The sequence below is a fragment of the Lithobates pipiens genome, unplaced genomic scaffold, assembly GCF_037356315.1.
Source record: "Lithobates pipiens isolate NorthernLeopardFrog02 unplaced genomic scaffold, aLitPip1_a1.2 Scaffold_22, whole genome shotgun sequence".
In the NCBI taxonomy this organism is placed as follows: Eukaryota; Metazoa; Chordata; class Amphibia; order Anura; family Ranidae; genus Lithobates; species Lithobates pipiens.
Genome location: NW_027507784.1, coordinates 344,505,829 through 344,524,790, shown reverse-complemented (window position 1 = coordinate 344,524,790; position 18,962 = coordinate 344,505,829). Strand labels below are relative to the sequence as shown.

Here is an 18,962-nt window from a genome sequence, read left to right as displayed (position 1 = left end):
AGTGTGCAACTAAAGCTAACTGAAGACAATTGCCAGTGTTCTCATACTAATAATACTGCAGGCAGGCAGTTGATTCTGCTCTTAGACAGGGATCCTATCTCACCTGGGGGCAGGAACTCCATCTCCCCTGGCAACAGGGACTTCATCTCACCTAGGGACCCCATCTTCCCTGGGGATTAGGACCCCACCTCCCCTAAGAACAAGAACCGGATCACCCTGTGTGTGCCATCCTCACTGTCCTGCCTGCCATGTGTCCTGTGTGAGGGCCCTCCTGTGACAGCTCTTATCAGGACTTCATCCCACTGTGTGATCCCCCTACATGACTGATCCCTCTGTGTGCACCCCTTACACAGGGAAAACCCTAAGTTTGCTCCCTCTACATGTCTGCATACTCTGACCACCACCTGTACCATTTCCACATCCTCTGACTGCCTCCTTTATCCTGTGCACATGTTCCGACCACCTCTTGTACCATTTCCACATCCTCTGACTGCCTCCTTTATCCTGTGCACATGTTCCGACCACCTCTTGTACCATGTCTGCAGCCTCTAACCATCTCCTGTATCCTGTCCACAGCCTCTAACCATCTCCTGTACCATGTCTGCAGCCTCTAACCATCTCCTGTATCCTGTCCACAGCCTCTAACCATCTCCTGTATCCTGTCCACAGCCTCTAACCATCTCCTGTATCCTGTCTGCAGCCTCTAACCATCTCCTGTATCCTGTCTGCAGCCTCTAACCCTCTCCTGTATCCTGTCTGCAGCCTCTAACCATCTCCTGTATCCTGTCTGCAGCCTCTAACCCTCTCCTGTATCCTGTCTGCAGCCTCTAACCATCTCCTGTATCCTGTCTGCAGCCTCTAACCATCTCCTGTATCCTGTCTGCAGCCTCTAACCATCTCCTGTATCCTGTCTGCAATCTCCGATCATCTTTTGTTTTAACGTGTCTGCAGTCTCTTAGGGGGAGTCTGGAGAGGAATCAAGAGTGAGAGCACCGCCGGGATTGGGATTACGGGAGGAGTCAGACATGTATGGACTATGGAAAAGAGACTATAGAATAAAAACCAGAACCACCAACCTGGAGCCGCCTAACTGAGCCCTGCACGCTGCACCGGAGAGGAGGTCAGTGACAGCGCCGTCAGGCCAGTCTGGGGGGGGGGGGGTCACTGATGTAAGGGGGGAGTGAATACAATTATGTAAGAGGGCACTGATATAAAGGTTTCACCTCATCTCAGTAACACTCCCCCTCCCCTTACCTTAGTGTATTCACTCTGCAGAAGGTGGTCTCTGGTCACCAGAGTCTCTCCCCCCCATCACATTTCCTGGCATTCCCCTTTACATCAGAGTCCGCAGGATTCTTCCCCCTTACAGTGCAAGGGAACTCAGATGTAAAGGAAAAGGCTGTAGAGCATGATCTAAGGAGGAACTCTGATGTAAGGGGTGCTCTGGTCACAAGAGACCACCTTATATCAGAGTCCACTGCATTCCCATTTACATCAGAGTTCCCGCTTACATCGGGGTCTGCAGCATTGCCCTTTACATCAGTGTTCCCCTTTACATCAGGGTTTGCAGAGTTCCCCCTGTAAGATTAGAAGGGATGGAGGCCCGGAGACATGTCCAGAGTACACAGAGGATACACGGGATAGATTAGTGCCCTTCACCCTGAGCTCACACTTTTTTTTAAGCCAATTAGAGCCTCAGGATCTAATCACGTGCTTCCGTAAAAAAAGAACCAAAACATTAAAATCCAGGCGTCCGGCGCCCTGCATGGAGATTAGGGGCCGGGCGCATGGATTTGGGGGGCGTCCCTTATGGACGGGCCGCCCCTGGTGTCAAGATTGGAAGATGAATGGATGAATTGTGAACCAATCAGTACATTGTACACAGAGAAGTCACACAGATTATTGTATTTTAAAGTACCTTTTATATATATATATATTTGTTTTATTTATAAACAATATATGAATTTCTTTTATTTTTTGGCAACGTCCATGATTTGAAATAACAGCAGATACGATACAATGGGGCCATACAAGCGATCGCTCCCACGTAGACAGATTTCACACTGTAGATTGGCTGATAAAGTGCATTATACTCGGGTCAGAGGACGCGGCTTTCTATGGAATAAACACAAAATAACGTACAACTTTCTCCGCTGCAAGAAAAAGTTTGATAGGCGATACATCAATTTTCTTCTCTTTTTTTTGTAATCTTTTTCCACTTATATGGAAGGTGCAAAAATCAACGACAGTGCAATCTTCATATCTAACCAAATCAGCCTGTTCTAGTGATCCTCACAAGGGGGCGCTACAGAGCAGTGGATCTCATCAGAAGACAGAACGATTCACACACACGAGAGATCGTCAGCCAAGTTTTGTTTTTAACTTTGTCCATCCAGAAGACTTGGCCGGCGATATCTTGTGTGCATATATATTACTTTATGGGTTAAAACCCAATGTACAAGGCTACCATTATAAATCATGGGGGCCCCATACATTCTACCTGACAGACCCCCCCCCCCCCCATCTCTTGTTCACACAGAGGAGTAGAATGAGGCAATGTGTCAATGAGTGTGTGGGGGTGGGGCTTAAAGTTCAGCACAGGTAACAGGAGTATGTGATGTACAGAGTGCAAGGGTCAGGAGAGTTGGACACACAGCATGAAGGAGTCAGGATTGTGTAATGCACAGTGGGTAGGGGTCTAAAGTATGAAATGTACAGCGTGCAAGTGTCAGGAGCATGTAATGTACAGAACATAGGGGTCAGGAGTATGTAATGTACAGAACGTAGGGGCCAGGAGTATGTAATGTACAGAATACAGGGGTCAGGAGTATGTAATGTACAGAATGCAGGGGTCAGGAGTATATAATGTACAGAACGTAGTTGTCAGGAGTATGTAATGTACAGAACGCAGGGGTCAGGAGTATGTAATGTACAGAACGCAGGGGTCAGGAGTATATAATACACAGAACATAGGGGTCAGGAGTATGTAATGTACAGAATGCAGGGGTCAGGAGTATGTAATGTACAGAACGCAGGGGTCAGGAGTATGTAATGTACAGAACGCAGGGGTCAGGAGTATATAATACACAGAACATAGGGGTCAGGAGTATGTAATGTACAGAATGCAGGGGTCAGGAGTATGTAATGTACAGAATGCAGGGGTCAGGAGTATGTAATGTACAGAATGCAGGGGTCAGGAGTATGTAATGTACAGAATGCAGGGGTCAGGGGTATGTAATGTACAGAACGCAGGGGTCAGGAGTATATAATGCACAGAACATAGGGGTCAGGAGTATGTAATGTATAGTGTGCAGGGGTCAAGAGTATGTCATGCAGAGTGCAAAGGTCAGGAGTATGTATCATTCACCAGATGACATCATGTGAGACTGTGGCCGGCACACCCCCCCCCCCCCCATCACCATGGAAACCTCAGCACCTGCTGAGATCAAGCAAGATGGCGGCCTGGAGGGCACAGTCTTCCTCAGCACTGGCTGGTAAGGTGCACACAGTGGAGTTAAGTTGGGGGGAAGCTGACAGCTCCTGCAGGTCCTGGGACCCCCCCCCCCCCCCCGCTGACCCAGCTAGGCACAGGCCTGGTACAGGAGGGGTTCCTGTATTCCACCTATCAGCTGCCCTGACTATATAGCGCCCCCTTGTGAGGATCACAAAAAAAAATCTGATTTTATATACAGCTTCCTTTGACTCATAAACAGCTTGGTGTCCATCGGGGCTGAAAGTCTTTTGTGAAGAGGGAGGAAGGGATGGTGATGACCCAGGAAAACACGCGGTTGGTCAGGAGTCGTCCAATCCAGAGAGAGGCTCAAGAGCAGAATTTCGGATTTATAGAAACAAGTTTTGTTTTTTTTGTTTTTACATTTAGCTTATTTTCAGTTTTCTACATATTTAGATCTTCGTCGTCTTCTCCTCCACATCGTCTATCCTGGTCTCATCCAAGTCCGGTGTTGGCTTCTTCATATCATCATCTTCATTGTCACCTTCCTTCAGGCCATCGGGGTCCACCGGAACGTAGAAGTATCCCATGATGGAGAAGATGATGGCTACAGCGACCAGGAGTGCACCAAACAGGATAAACTCCGCCCACTGCGAGGCGAGAGAAGGAGGGTCAGCTGATTTATATAAATATACACAAATTCAATACTAACATATTGTGTATATTTTTTTCTTCCGTTATGGACGGAGTAGGGAGGAGTTGGGACCCCGGTCACTTTATTTTTGGCTGTCTACCCTGCTGGGGAGATTTCCCGTCACTTCTTATCTGAGAGACGCAACAGGAAGTGAGAGGAAAATCTCTGAGAATGGGAGTATTTGTGCTAGAAGGAGGAGAGGATTAAGTGGTACAAGGTAGAATTTGGGGGGGGGGGGGGGATTAGTGCTTGGGGGGGGGGGGAGTTGTGCTAGTAGGTAATTTGGGAGGGGGGATGAAGGGAGAGAGGATTTATGCTAGGAAGGTGGATTTGTAGAGTAAGGATTTGTAGCAGGGGGTCATGCTGGGAGAAGGAGTTGATGGAGAGGAAGGGGGATTTATGCTAGGGGAGGATTTATCCTTGGAGGGGGGAGAGGATTAGTGCTAGGAGGGTGGATTTGGAAGGAGATTTGTGCTTGGAAGGGGGATTTGCGCTGGGAGGGCTGAATGAGGGGGGAGGATGGGGGATTTGTGCTAGGATGGGATATTTTTTTTTTTGGAGGGGGGTTTGAAGGTGAGAATGGATTAGTGCTGGGGGAAAGGAATGAGGGAAGAATATTTGTGCTGGATTGGGAAATTGTGGGGGGCGGGGGGGATTTGTGCTAGGAGGGTGGATTTGTAGGAGGGGGGTTGTGCTGGGAGTGGGGGTTGAGGGGGGAAGGGGAATTTGTGCTAGGAGGAGAAATCTTGAGGGGGAGATGATTAATACTTAGAGAGGGGGGAGGATTACTGCTAGGAGTGGGGATTTTCAGAGGGGAGAAGGTTAGTGCTAGAGGTGTGATTTGGGGAGAGGGATTTGTGCTGGGGATGGGATTGAGGGAGAGGATTTGTGCTAGGGGGGGTTGTGCTAGGAGGGTGGATTTGAAAGGGGATTTGTGCTGGAGGGGGGGAATGAAGGGGAGGATGGGGGATTTCTGCTAGATGGGGGGGATTTGAAGGGGAGAAAGGTTTAATGCTAGGTAGGTGATTCAGGGGGGGGGGAGATTTGTGCTAGGAGTGTGGATTTGAAAGGGGATTTGTGATGGGAGGAGGAGAATGAGGGGGAGGATGAGGGATTTGAGAGGGAGATGCTAGGAGAGGAAATTATTTTATGCTAGGATGGTGGATTTGTAGGAGGGGGGGGATTTGTGTAAGGAGGGGAAATATGGAGGGGGGGAGGATTTATGCTTAGAGAGAGGATAAGATTAGTGCTAGGAGTGGGTATTTGCAGAGGGGAGAGGGTTAGTGCTAGAGGTGTGATTTGGGGGGGAGAGATTTGTGCTGGGGAGGGAATTGGGGGATAGGATTTGTGCTGGGGAAAATCAAAGGGGATTTTGTGCTTGGAGGGGGAATGAGGGGGGGTGGTGGATTTGTGCTAAGAGAGGACATTTATGGGGGGGGGGGGGGTTGCTAGGTGGGAGGATTTGAAGAGGAGAAAGTATTAATGCTAGGTAGGTGATTGGGGGGGGGGGGGGGTTGTGCTGGAAGGGGGATCAGGGGAGAGGATTTGTTCTAGGAGAGGGGAATTGTAAGGGGGGGATTTGTGCTGGGAGGAGGGATAGGAGGGGGATTTGGGGGAGAGGATTTGTACTAGGAGGGGTGATTTGTGGGAAGGGGAATTGAGCTGGGAGGTACAAAGATTTGTGCTGGTAGGGGGGATTGCAGCAGGGAAGGATATGTAGTGGGAAGGGAGAGGGGGGTATTTTTTGCAATTTTTTTGTGGGGAGAATTCTGGCTTACAAAGGGAATTTTTGCTTGGTGGGGGTGGGGAATGTGCAGGTTAGTGCTATAATTTTTTTTTGGTGGGTGGGGGGGGGGGGATTTTGCATCTTTACCCTGGGCAGTTGAGTACCTTGTCCTGCTTGGCAGTATGCCCAATATAAGGATTCTACTGGGGGCTTTGCTCTACAAGAGAGTGAGGGATCGGGGAACGAGAGGTGGGACAGATGGGCATCAGAAGGCTTCATTTGCGCGGTATTATTGGAAAATCGCGTTAGCGGGAAATCGCTGTTATCGTATTGGGTTATGACTCTGATCATCAAACATTCACTGTTTTGAAATGGACAAAATTGCGGTTCATTGTCTTCGGATTGGAAGACGCACAGATGAGGATTTTAGCCTCAAGTCCTCATTTGCAAACACCGGCGTTCGCCCCGCATATCCGCCACCGGCGAAGTTTATTACCGCAGCCAAAAAAAATAAAAAGGATGAGATGGAACCCGCACACGGGGGAAGTGTCAGGATCCGCCTCACATTTTTATCCAAGTTGAGAGTTGACTGATAAACGTTACCTGTTCCATGGATCCGGCCTGGGCTACAATAAGCACGATGACGTTGCCGAAAGCCACGGTGAGCAGCCACCCGGCCTGGAGGACGGACTTCATACTGGCTGGAGCCTGGGAGCCGGGAGACACAAAGAGGTCACAAGTCAACATTTAGCACCTTCAGTGGCAAGAATCTAATCTAGCTCTTTCCTCCCCAGCTTGACAGTCCCTGGCCCCCACCCCCTTTCATTCAGTTTGTTCAAATGAGTCCCTTCGAGACAGAGGAGACACCTCCATCAACCTCCTCACCCTCCATCATACGTGGAATTATCAGTTCTGGGTGGAGTGCCCCCTTTTACCCCATGTGTACCTTCTAGCAGGTGCAGGGGGAGACGTATTATCTCATTGTCAGTTATTACCTGGGAGTAGGAGAAGTCTAAGCCAGTGACTGAGAACATGACCTCTCCGGCGCTCAGCAGGACGTATTGGGGGACCTGCCACGCCACGTGCACGCTGTTCGCATCGATGTCCTCCACCTTGTAGGCTTTTATGACTTTCTTGGCTTCATCCACCTGATTAGAAAAGTGATTCTGATTACTGATTATTCACATGTGAGACGGAAACAGGGAGCAGCTGATACTGAGCTATTAAATATTTGATTTGTAAGGAAAAAAATAAAGACCATAGATGTCAACTGTCCCGGACTTGCTGGGACTGTCCCGGACTTGCTGAGACTGTCCCGCACTTGCTGGGACTGTCCCGGACTTGCTGAGACTGTCCCGGACTTGCTGGGACAGTCCCGGACTTGCTGGGACAGTCCCGGACTTGCTGAGACTGTCCCGGACTTGCTGGGACAGTCCCGGACTTGCTGAGACTGTCCCGGACTTGCTGGGACAGTCCCGGACTTGCTGGGACAGTCCCGCATCTTGACCTCCAGTCTAAAAATGATGATGTGTCCTGGGCCATGGCCTGGGATCACAATTATACCATAATAGATTATTCATTAGGATGATTGGGGGCTGTGCGTGGGTGGTCCCTGCATAACCCCGGTACATAACCCCACCCACAGTCTGCCTTAGGCCCACCCAGTGACCAGGTGGTTTTGCCCACTTACTAGATTGAACCATCAAACCCTGCAGTTTCGGGTGTTCAGTATAGAGAGTAGGCGAAAGCACTTGGTCACTGGGCGGGCCCAAGGCACACTGTGGGCGGAGTTGGGAACCCGGGACTGAAATGGTGCTGAGCATTTAAAACCATTCTGCAGATTCCAATTGTGGAGATGGTTGGATCTCTAAATATTGATAGTAGCAATTCTGTATTGCAATTCTGACCTGAGCAGGATAGTAATGAAAACAATGTATCAAATCAAAGCCTGAAATGAACACAATGTAAAGATTATATCGATGGGAAAATTTGTTATTGCCAATAGAACTAATGCTGCTATATTTAGCCTGAATGTCTTGTCATTAAAGACCTCTGTTCAACAAAGGGTTAAACATCACAATTCTTGTTCTAGAATGTTGTGCTAGACAGGGCGGATTAAGAACATCAGGGGCCTGGTGCTGAGGATTTTGGTGGGGCTTTTATAAAACAAACAAATAAATAAAAATGCAAAGTTTTTTTGTTATAACAAATTAAATTAAATAGAGAGAGGCAGGGAGAGAGAGAGAGAAAGGGGATGGGAGAGAGCGAGAAAGGGGATGGGAGAGAGCGAGAAAGGGGATGAGAGAGAGCGAGAAAGGGGATGAGAGAGAGCGAGAAAGGGGATGAGAGAGAGCGAACGAGAAAGGGGATGAGAGAGAGCGAGCGAGAAAGGGGATGAGAGAGAGCGAGCGAGAAAGGGGATGAGAGAAAGTAATATACAAATAAATATTATATATTGTTTTTAAGGTTATTTACTATATTTTCAAAAACCTCTACTGTAAATCTTATACCCATAAACATTTTTTTTCCTTCTAATCAGGAGTGCTGGGCTGGGGGGAGCATTTGTCTTTTAGACACATTCCCCTTCTATGACACTGCAGTGAGAGGCGTGCCTCCACTGCAGCATTTTTATTGGACAGCTAGGGCCAATGGTACTCTACCATTGGTCCAAGGCTCCAAGCTGTCCATTGAGCTCAGTGCCTCTGACAAGAAGTGAGGAGAGGCTCTGTGAGCTCATCCTCTCAGTCTGCAGCAAACGGAGTGTTCCAGCTTGTATTTAAACTGGCCACTCTGTATGTAGCTTCTGCCAGGCTGCACAAGGAGCCTCTTATCTCTGGGAACAATAGGTCTTAGGAGCCCCAAATTTTGACCAGTGGTAGGGTAGGTCTTCTGCTTTTTTGGCAAATTGGTCTATATTAAGCTGCAGCTCCAATATCCCCTATGTTAATCTGGCCCTGGTACTAGAAGGTTGAGATCAGATCCACCCATCTGGGGAGAAGCTGGGTCCCTCAACCTGTACTGGAACTACAAGTCCCAGCATATCCATCCAGCTGCTGAACAGAAAAATAATCAGAGATACACTATTTCGAAAAAAAAAGTATGTGAAGCCCCCCTCCAAATGAAGGCATTCAAGTGTTTCCAGTGAAAGGTCCTGCTAATACTCCATCATACCAAGACAAATGCTCTTCCAACCTTGTGGAAGCAGTTTGGTGAAGACAATTTTTCTGGTCTACCATGACTGTACCCCTGTCTACAAAGCCAACTCCATAAAGAGATTGTGTGACCAGTTTGTTGTGAAGGAACTTGAGAGGTCTTCACACAGAGCCCTGGCCTCAACCCTACTGAACACATTCTGGATAAATAAGAATGAGCCAAGTCTTCTCAACCAGCATCTCCATAAAGACATGGGTTGACCAGTTTAGTGTGAAGGAACTTGGGTGCCCTGCACAGAGCTCTGACCTCAAACCTACTGAACACCTTTGGGATGAATTGAAATTCCGATTGTGAACTAGGTCTCTCTTTTTTTTTTTCAGTACCCAATGTGTAATCCAAGTCTTCTCATCCAACATCAGTACCTGACAGTGGGTGCCCGCCCATAGGGGCCGCCCCTCTAATCCATGTGCCCAGCCCCTAATCTACTTGCAGGGCGGCAGACTCAGGGATTTCAATGGGTTTTTTTTTCCTGGAAGCATATGACTAAAGCCTGAGGCTCTAATTGGCTTAAAAAAAAAAAAGAGTGTATTGGCCGCCAAGGAGGAAGCCATCGAGGAGGAGACGCAGGGCAAGCCCCCCCAATGGAGCACCAGCCACCACTAATACCTGACTTCACAGATGGGCACAGATTCCCACAGACCCCTTCCAAAATCTTGTGGAAAGTCTTCCCAAATAAATGGAGGATGTTCTCGCCACAATGGGGGTAAACTCCATGTTATGTGTCATGGGGAACCCCACAATAATGGTCATGATTTATAGAATGAGATGTCAAGATATGGTTTGACTAATTTGGTGTGGAGGAACTTGAGTGTCCTGCACCGAGCCTTGACCTCAACCCTACTGAACACCTTTGGGCTGAATTGGAAATCTGATTGTGAGCTAGGTCTCTAGGCTTTTTTTTTTTTTTTTGGTGCCCAACACGAGGCCCAATGTGTGAGCCAGGTCTTCTCATCTAACATCAGCAACCAACCTCACAAATGGGCACAACTTCCCACAGACACCCTCCAAAATCTTGTGGAAAGTCTTCCCAGAAGGGTGTAGGATGTTATGGCCATACCAGTGGCCATGGGGAAGGGGCAACTTCATCATAACAGTCATGGCTTTGAAATGGGATGTCCAACAATATGTGATGGTCAGGGGTTCATGAATGTTTGGTCGTATGGGTGTATAACAGGTATATGCAATTAGCGGACCTCCAGCTGTTGCAGAACTACAAATCCCATGAGGCATAGCAAGACTGACAGCCACAAGCATGACACCCAAAGGCAGAGGCATGATGGGACTTGTAGTTTTGCGACAGCTGGAGGTCCGCTAATTGCATATCCCTGGTGTATAGCAATAATGAGGCTGTAGGATTCCTTGGAAGGTAAGAAAGCCAAAATGTTACTCACCTCCCTCAATACTGCTGTGTTTGCTGCACCAAAGTCCAATAGACCCAAGTCAATCGTGTATTTATCTCCTTTGTAAGTCACAGCAGTTAGTTTGGTACTGGTGAGAGAGAAAAACAATATTAAGAGACTGTTTACAGTCAGTGAAAGATCGATCTATGTAGAAATTCAATTATCATGAATTCACTCACAATGCCCTTTTCTGGGTGAAATATTGCGATATGTTGAGGCTGGCACTGTTGAACGTCGCATCGCCGATCTTGATATCATAGACAGTTTCTGGGAGCAAATTAATAAATCTGCAAGAAATAGAAAATCAGAAATGAACGAAACAAAAAGGGGTGCATTTATAATTAAAAAAAAACAAAAAAACAATCCACATAGAAATTTGCCAAGCAAAAGTTGCATGTACATGAATAGGAAAAAAAAACAAATGTTACGAGACTATTTCCTGTGCTGTTCAATTGTTTTTCAATAATTGAAATCAGAAAATACTGCATTTGGCCATTAGAATATCATTTTCATTATCTTTATCATTAATATCATTATGTATTATTATTATTATTATTTTATTTTTTTTTGATACTTCGCATCCCCTAGTGGCAGAATGCAGTATTTTCAGTTTTAACCACTACAATACAGGGCACTTTCACCGCCTTCCTTCCCAGCCCAATTTTCAGCTTTCAGCGCTCTAGCGCTTTCAGTGACAATTGCGCGGTCATGCTACACTGTACCCAAATGAAATTGTTATCATTTTGTTCGCACAAATAGAGCTTTATTTTGGTGTTATTTATTCACGACTCCGTTTTTTTTTTTGCGATATAAGCGCAAAAATAGCGGAAATTTGGAAAAAAAACAATATTTTCTTTTTTCTATTTGAAAAGAAATCCAATAAAATCAAATTTTGTCATAAATTTAAGCCAAAATGTATTCTGCTACATGTTTTTGGTAAAAAAAATTCCGTTAAGTGTATAATAATTGGTTTGTGTGATCACGGACATATGTACGCAAATGATCATGTACATATGTGTGCAGGTGATCATGTACATATGTGTGCAGATAATCATTGGGACATGTGATTTTAGTGGGACATATGTGGGGGACATGCTTTTATTATTAGGGACATGTGTTTTTATTATTTGGGGACATGTATGTTTTGGGGACATGTGTGTTTTGGGGACATATGTGGGGACTGTGTTTGTACTGTGTGGTGTGTTGTGTGTTTACACTACACTGATGATCAGTGAGTAAAAAGCTGTAAAAAGCAGCCCATACTCACTGATCATCAGCCGGCTGCAGCGTTCTGCTCTCCTCTCCTCAGCGGTGACTTCCGTGTGAGGAGAGGAGAGCCGATTGCCTAGCAACCGGATGTTTGTTTACATCACATGACGGCCGTGATTGGACACGGCCGTCATGTGATCAGGAGGGCCAATCACAGAGCCCTCCTGCCGATCTGAGATGTGCCGTGTCCGGGTGACACGAGCACATCGGGATCGCGCCGCTGCGCGGGCGCGCGCGCGCGCGATCCCGCTACTCCTGAATGACGTTCCTGAACGTTCTATCAGGAGTAGGCGGCTCCCACCCGGCCGTATATATGCATTGGCCGGGTGGGAAGTGGTTAAATCAAAGTAAAATTGGAAGAAACCGGATGGCAGAAAAAAGACAGACAGAATGGTCCATCGAATCTGATTTTTTTTTTTTACTTTTAATACATACAGTTAGGTCCATATATATATATATATATATATATATATATATATATATATATATATATATATATATATATATATATTAATAATAAATTATATATATATATATATATATATTAATAATAAATTATATATATATATATATATATACACAGTGGTGTGAAAAAGTGTTTGCCCCCTTCCTCATTTCCTGTTCCTTTGCATGTTTGTCACACTTAAGTGTTTCGGAACATCAAACCAATTTAAACAATAGTCAAGGACAACACAAGTAAACACAAAATGCAATTTGTAAATGAAGGTGTTTATTATTAAAGGTGAAAAAAAATCCAAACCATCATGGCCCTGTGTGAAAAAGTGATTGCCCCCTAAACCTAATAACTGGTTGGGCCACCCTTAGCAGCAACAACTGCAACCAAGCGTTTGCGATAACGTGCAATGAGGCTTTTACAGCGTCCTGGAGGAATTTTGGCCCACTCCTCTTTGCAGAATTGTCCTAATTCAGTTACATTAGAGGGTTTTCGAGCATGAACAGCCTTTTTAAGGTCATACCACAACATCTCAATAGGATTCAGGTCAGGACTTTGGCTAGGCCACTCCAAAGTCTTCATTTTGTTTTTCTTCAGCCATTCGGTGGTGGACTTGCTGGTGTGTTTAGGATCATTGTCCTGCTGCAGAACCCAAGTTCATTTCAGCTTGAGTACACGAACAGATGGTCGGACATTCTCCTTCAGGATCTCTTGGTAGACAGCAGAATTCATAGTTCCTTTTATCACGGCAAGTCTTCCAGGTCCTGAAGCAGCAAAACAGCCCCAGACCATCACACTACCACCACCATATTTTACTGTTGGTATAATGTTCTTTTTATGAAATGCAGTGTTCCTTCTACGCCAGATATACTTGGACACACACCTTCCAAAGAGTTCCACTTTTGTCTCATCGGTCCACAGAATGTTGTCCCAAAAGTCTTGGGGATCATCAAGATGTGTTGTGGAGAAATTGAGACGAGCTTTGATGTTCTTTTTGCTCAGCAGTGGTTTTCTCCTTGGTACTCTGCCATGCAGGCCATTTTTGCCCAGTCTTTTCCTGATGGTGGAGGCATGAACGCTGACCTTAACTGAGGCAAGTGAGGCCTGCAGTTCCTTGGACGTTGTTGTGGGGTCTTTTGTGACCTCTTGGATGAGTCGTCGCTGCGCTCTTGGGGTAATTTTGGGCGGCCGGCCACTCCTGGGAAGGTTCACCACTGTTCCATGTCTTCGCCATTTGTGGATAATGGCTCTCACTGTGGTTCGCTGGATTCCCAAAGCTTTGGAAATGGCTTTATAACCCTTTCCAGACTGATAGATCTCAATTACTTTCTCTCTCAATTGTTCCTGAATTTCTTTGGGTCTCGGCATGATGTGTAGCTTTTAAGGATCTTCTGGTGGACCTTACTGTGTCAAGCAGCTCCTATTTAAGTGATGCCTTGATTGTGAACAGGTGTGGCAATAATCAGGCCTGGGTGTGGCTAGAGAAATTGAACTCAGGTGTGGACAACCACAGTTATAGTATGTTTTAACAAGGGGGCAATCACTTTTTCACACAGGGCCATGATGGTTTGGATTTTTTTTCACCTTTAATAATAAACACCTTCATTTACAAATTGCATTTTGTGTTTACTTGTGTTGTCCTTGACTATTGTTTAAATTGGTTTGATGTTCCGAAACACTTAAGTGTGACAAACATGCAAAGGAACAGGAAATGAGGAAGGGGGCAAACACTTTTTCACACCACTGTATATATATATATATATATATATATATATATATGGACCTATTATATATTATTTATTATTAATATATATTTTATTTATTTTTTTAATGGGTGGTAAAAACACTTACAAATATCCAACATACAACAGAAAGGAAGCGGGAAAGGTGGCCCACACACGGGTCGCTTAACCACTTCCGGACCGCCGAAAGCCAATATATGTCCTGTCTTTGAAGAGGAATATCATTGTTATGGCAGCAGCTAGCTGCCATAACCCCGGTATCCTCTTCTTCAGCGGGCGGTCTGGTTTCCGATATTAGTGGTCTCTGCAGCGGATTCGCCGTGAGATCACTTTTATTGGCGGTGGGAGAGGGCACTTTCCGAGGGCCCTCCACCAATTACCAGAGCCGTCGGTACTGGAGCCGTCGGTACCGGAGCTGTCGGTATCGGAGGAGGCGAACGGATGCTTCTCCTTCCTGGGTATGGTTAAGATTGACGGGAAGATGGCCCCCACCCGTCTCCATATTACTGGAGGGCAGAAGTGACATCAAAACGTCACTTCTGCCCATAGCTCTTAAAGGGACATTTGTTTTTGTTTTTAAAATGACAAATGTATTTATTTTTTATTGCATTTCTGTGTAAATATGAGATGTGAGGTCTTTTTGACCCCACATCACATATTTAGGAGGACCTGTCATGCTTTTTTTCTACAAGGGATGTTTACATTCCTTGTAATAGGAATAAAAGTGACACAATTTTTATTATTTTTTTTAAAAAGAATAGTGTAAAAATAAAAAAGGTAAAATAAATAATAAAAAAAATGAAAAAGATTTGTCCCACTGAGCTCGTGTGCAGAAGCAAACGCATATGTGAGTAGCGCCCGCTAGAGCTGCACGATTCTGACCAAAATGAGAATCACAATTTTTTTGCTTAGAATAAAAGGATGTTTACTGGTTAGTTTTTTTTATTCATTAAAGTGTAATTTTCCCCCCCCAAAAAATGCATTTGAACAACTGCTGCGCAAATACAGTGCGACATAAAATATTAAAACATTGCAACAACCACCATTTTATTCTCTAGGGTCTCTACTATATATTATGTTTGGGGGTTCTAAGTAATTTTCTAGCAAAAAAAAAAAAGATTTTAACTTGAAACCAACAAATGTCAGAAAAAAGTATAGTGTTTAAGTGGTTAAACTTCCCTCATTTACACACCAAAGTGTATTCCTTTGATCTAAAAGGCAAATCGTTACAATGTTTATACTTAAGTTCCACTGCTAAAGAATGTTACCATTATTATGTTTTTTTTTTTTTTTTTTTTGACAAGTTACCACAACACCATTATCCCAGAGTTTTTAAGATCAAAGATACATCTATGTTGGTGTCCCTTGTTAATTTTACATTTATATTCAACCAAAAAGTATAAATTAAAGCCTCATGCATGTGTCCTGCTTCTTAATATAGGGGGGTCAGCAATGCCAAGAGTTTGTGAAAGCACGGGTCCGTCATCTGGAGATAATTCTGAAAATCATCTGGATTATTCTCCTGGAGCTCCCGCTGCCAAGGCATATGACATAATTGGTCACAATTAATAAAGCAACCAATTTTTGGTCCAAGAAATCCTCCTCCTCCTGTTCCTGGACTGGACTTGGGTCAAAGCAATAACTCCAAGGCCAATAATAGATAACAGGTTATCTTCTCCGATTCCACAACATGTCTGGTTGATGAACGGCCATTCAGAAACAAACTGAAAAGCACGTAATGAAAAGCGCGAATCACTCAACATGAAATTAGCAGAAGGAGCTCAAAGGGAGGCGCTAAAGAGCTGAAAAACCACGTAGTAGGTCACTACGTTCATGTTTGTTGGCGGACAATTCCTTGCCATTTCCTTGCCATTTGTATGCAAGACAAAAATCCGTTTGTTCAAGGCTTTAGGAGATGTGAGTATATCTGGGAATTTTTTTTTTTTTACATGTTTCATGGCCAGGTGTGGATTACTCCTTTGTTATTTCTTCAATTAAGCAGGTAAAAGGTCTGGAGTTGATTCTAATGCCGTGTACACACAATCAGAATTTTGGCCAGCAAAAGACAGATGAGAGCTTTTCATCGTAAAATGGGACCGTGTGTAGGCTTCATCGGAATTTAGCTGGCCGAATTCCCGCCAGCAAAAATTTGAGAGCATGTTCTCAATTTTTCAGACGGAAAAACTTTCTATCGGAAATTCCGATCGTGTGTATGCAATTCCGACGCGCAAAAAATCACGCATGCTCAGATTCTACAAGATGGAAGCTATTGGCTACTGGGTATTGAACTTCCTCTTTCTAGTCCCGTCGTACGCGTTGTACGTTACCGCGTTCTTGACGGTCGGAATTTGGTGTGACCGTGTGTATGCAAGACTACTTTAGAGAAATCCCATGAGAATTCTGTCAGGAAAACCATCAGAGCTTTTTCCGACCAAAATTCCAATCGTGTGTACGCGGCATTAGTGTGGTATTTGCATTTGGAATCTATTGCTGTGAATCTACATCATGCATTCAAAGGAGCTATCATGCAAGTGAAACAGGCCTTTGGAAGGTTTCAAAAATGAAACAAATCCATCTGAGAGTGTCAGGTCACCTTGAGGCGAGGTGACAGATGCACACCGTAGGGATCAGGAGTGCACCGTAAGGTTCTGGACCCTAAGGCTGACTGCTGCGGACGGAGACAGATCCCACCGGGGTTAGAGCGTAAGATTCCCTGGGGCGCAGAGTCTAAGAGCCAGCAGGTGTTCACCAGAGCCTCTAGTGGTGAGGATGGACTTGGCTGCAACTGGCTCCAGGTCGCGACCCCCAGGGTCCCCTAGCTCACACCCACAGTAGGCAACAGGAGGATAGGGATGGTGAGGGACAAAGCCAAGGTCGGGGGCCACAAGCAGACAGGAATAGTCAGGGACATGCCAAAAGGTCAGGATCACAGGCAAACAGGGATAGTCAAGGACACGCCAAAGTCGGTAACGGAACAACAGCAGAGCACACGGCAGGTAACAGGAAGCTAACACACAAAGGAATACACAATGGTTGATCAGCAGGGTTGGCCTGCAGTGCACAGGTTAATATAGAGTTCTCTGATAGGAGCTAGGGTGGAGTCATGCCAGAGGATGGATTACAAAAGCAGTCAGGTGAGGGTCGGCTGGTCTCTAGAGATGAACACATGAAAACAGGTAAGCAGACCAACTCTATTGTTTAACCATGACAGAGAGATAGCAGCAACATTAGGAGTGGTCAAAATCAACAGTTTGGTACATTCTGAGGACAGAAGAGCGCACTGGTGAGCTCAGTAACATAAAAAGGCCTGGATGTCCAGAAGACAACAGTAGTGGACAATCGCAGGATCCTCTCTATGGTAAAGAAAAACCCGTTCACAACATCCATACAAGTGAAGGACTCTCTCCAGGAGGTGGACGTATCATTGTCAAAGTCTACAATGAAGAGAAGACTTGACGAGAACAAATCCAGAGGGATCACCACAAGGTGCAAACCATTCATAAGCCTGAAGAATAGAAACGCCAGATTAGACTTTGCCAAAAAAAAATCAAAAAAATCCAGACCAGTTCTGGAAAAGCATTCTTTGGATGGAGGAAAGTAAGATTAATCTGTATCAGAATGACGAGAAGAAAAGAGTGTGGAGAAGGCTTGGAACAGCTCATGATCCAAAACACACAACGTCATCTGTGGTCACATGGTGGAGCTTGCAGTGTGATGACGTGGTCATGCATGGCTTCCAGTGACACTGGGTCATTGGTGTTTATTGATGATGTGACAGAAGACAGAAGGAGCCGGGTGGATTTTGCAGTGCTTAGCCCTTTCACACTGAGGCGGGCCGGGTGTTGACGGTAAAACGCTGCTTTGCAGATGCTTCGGCAGCGGTACCCATTCATTTCAATGGGCATCCAAAGATGCTACTTGCAGGACTTTTTTTTAACGTAAAAAGAATGCAACAAGAAATGTAAGGGTGCAATTAGGGTGGATAAGATAGAACACGAAAGACACATAGCGGAGGAGAGCAAACAAAATCCCAAGAAATTCTTTAAGTATGTAAACAGTGAAGAAGGGAGGACAGCACGGGTGCCGCCCCCCCTTTTCCTGTCTCCGCCTCCCTATCCATGGACCTGGCCCCTTTCAGGACGCAGGACACATGGATTTTAGCACGTGATTAGAGCCAGAGGCTCTAATCGGTTTCAAAAACGGGTGGGCTCAGGGGGCGCAGAGAGTGCGCCCTGATCCCACCCAATTGTGTGACCATAGCAAATAAATTTTCGCTATCTTCACACTGCAGTGCCTCCCCACCAATCAGGAGGCAGGACAGTGAGATCTGTTTCCCAATTGGCCAAAGTGCCAGGTAAACCTATTGGATGCCTAGTGGCGCTTTGGCAAGAGGCTGCATTTGACTGGTGCAAGTGGCTATACAAATACATTTAAGAGCAACCCTGCCTAAACATCAGGGTGCTACAAAAATGAACTGGACATCCCTACAAAATAGATGAAAAGACGAGAAGAAAACTGGTCAGGGAGGCTGCCAAGAGGCCTACAGCAACATTAAAGGAGCTGCAGGAATATCTGGCAAATATTGGCTGTGTGGTGACAACAATCTCCCGTATTCTTCATATGTCTGGGCTATGGGGTGGCGTGGCAAGACTGAAGACTTTTCTTACCAAGAAAAACACCCAAGCCCGGCCAAATTCTGCAAAAACACATCGGAGGTCTCCCAAAAGCATGTGGGGAAATGTGTTCTGGTCTGATGAAACCAAGGTTGAACTTTTTTGGCCATAATTCCAAAAGATATGCTTGGTGCAAAAACAACACTGCACATCACCAAAAGAACACCATACCCACCGTGAAGCATGGTGGTGGCAGCACCATGCTTTGGGGCCGTTTTTCTTCAGCTGGAACAGGGGCCTTATTCAAGGTAGAGGGATTTAGAAACAGTTCCAAATACCAATCAATATTGGCACAAAACCTTCAGGCTTCTGCTAGAAAGCTGAACACGAAGAGGAACTT

General features: G+C 45.5%; 1 protein-coding gene across 3 annotated transcripts in view; it reads right to left on the bottom strand.

Moving 5' to 3' along the window:
- Positions 1 to 1,910: 1,910 nt before the first annotated feature.
- LOC143925107 (solute carrier family 15 member 2-like) overlaps positions 1,911 to 18,962 on the bottom strand; it is a 113,984-nt gene continuing 96,932 nt past the window's right edge. For all 3 annotated transcript variants that reach the window (XM_077449722.1, XM_077449721.1, XM_077449720.1), the window contains 5 exons: positions 10,664 to 10,771; positions 10,476 to 10,572; positions 6,867 to 7,019; positions 6,475 to 6,579; positions 1,911 to 4,101 (listed from right to left, as the gene is read on the bottom strand). In XM_077449722.1, coding sequence (XP_077305848.1) covers positions 3,904 to 4,101; positions 6,475 to 6,579; positions 6,867 to 7,019; positions 10,476 to 10,572; positions 10,664 to 10,771 — 661 coding nt within the window. In that variant the 3' untranslated portion in view covers positions 1,911 to 3,903. The remainder of the gene's footprint in view (positions 4,102 to 6,474; positions 6,580 to 6,866; positions 7,020 to 10,475; positions 10,573 to 10,663; positions 10,772 to 18,962) is intronic.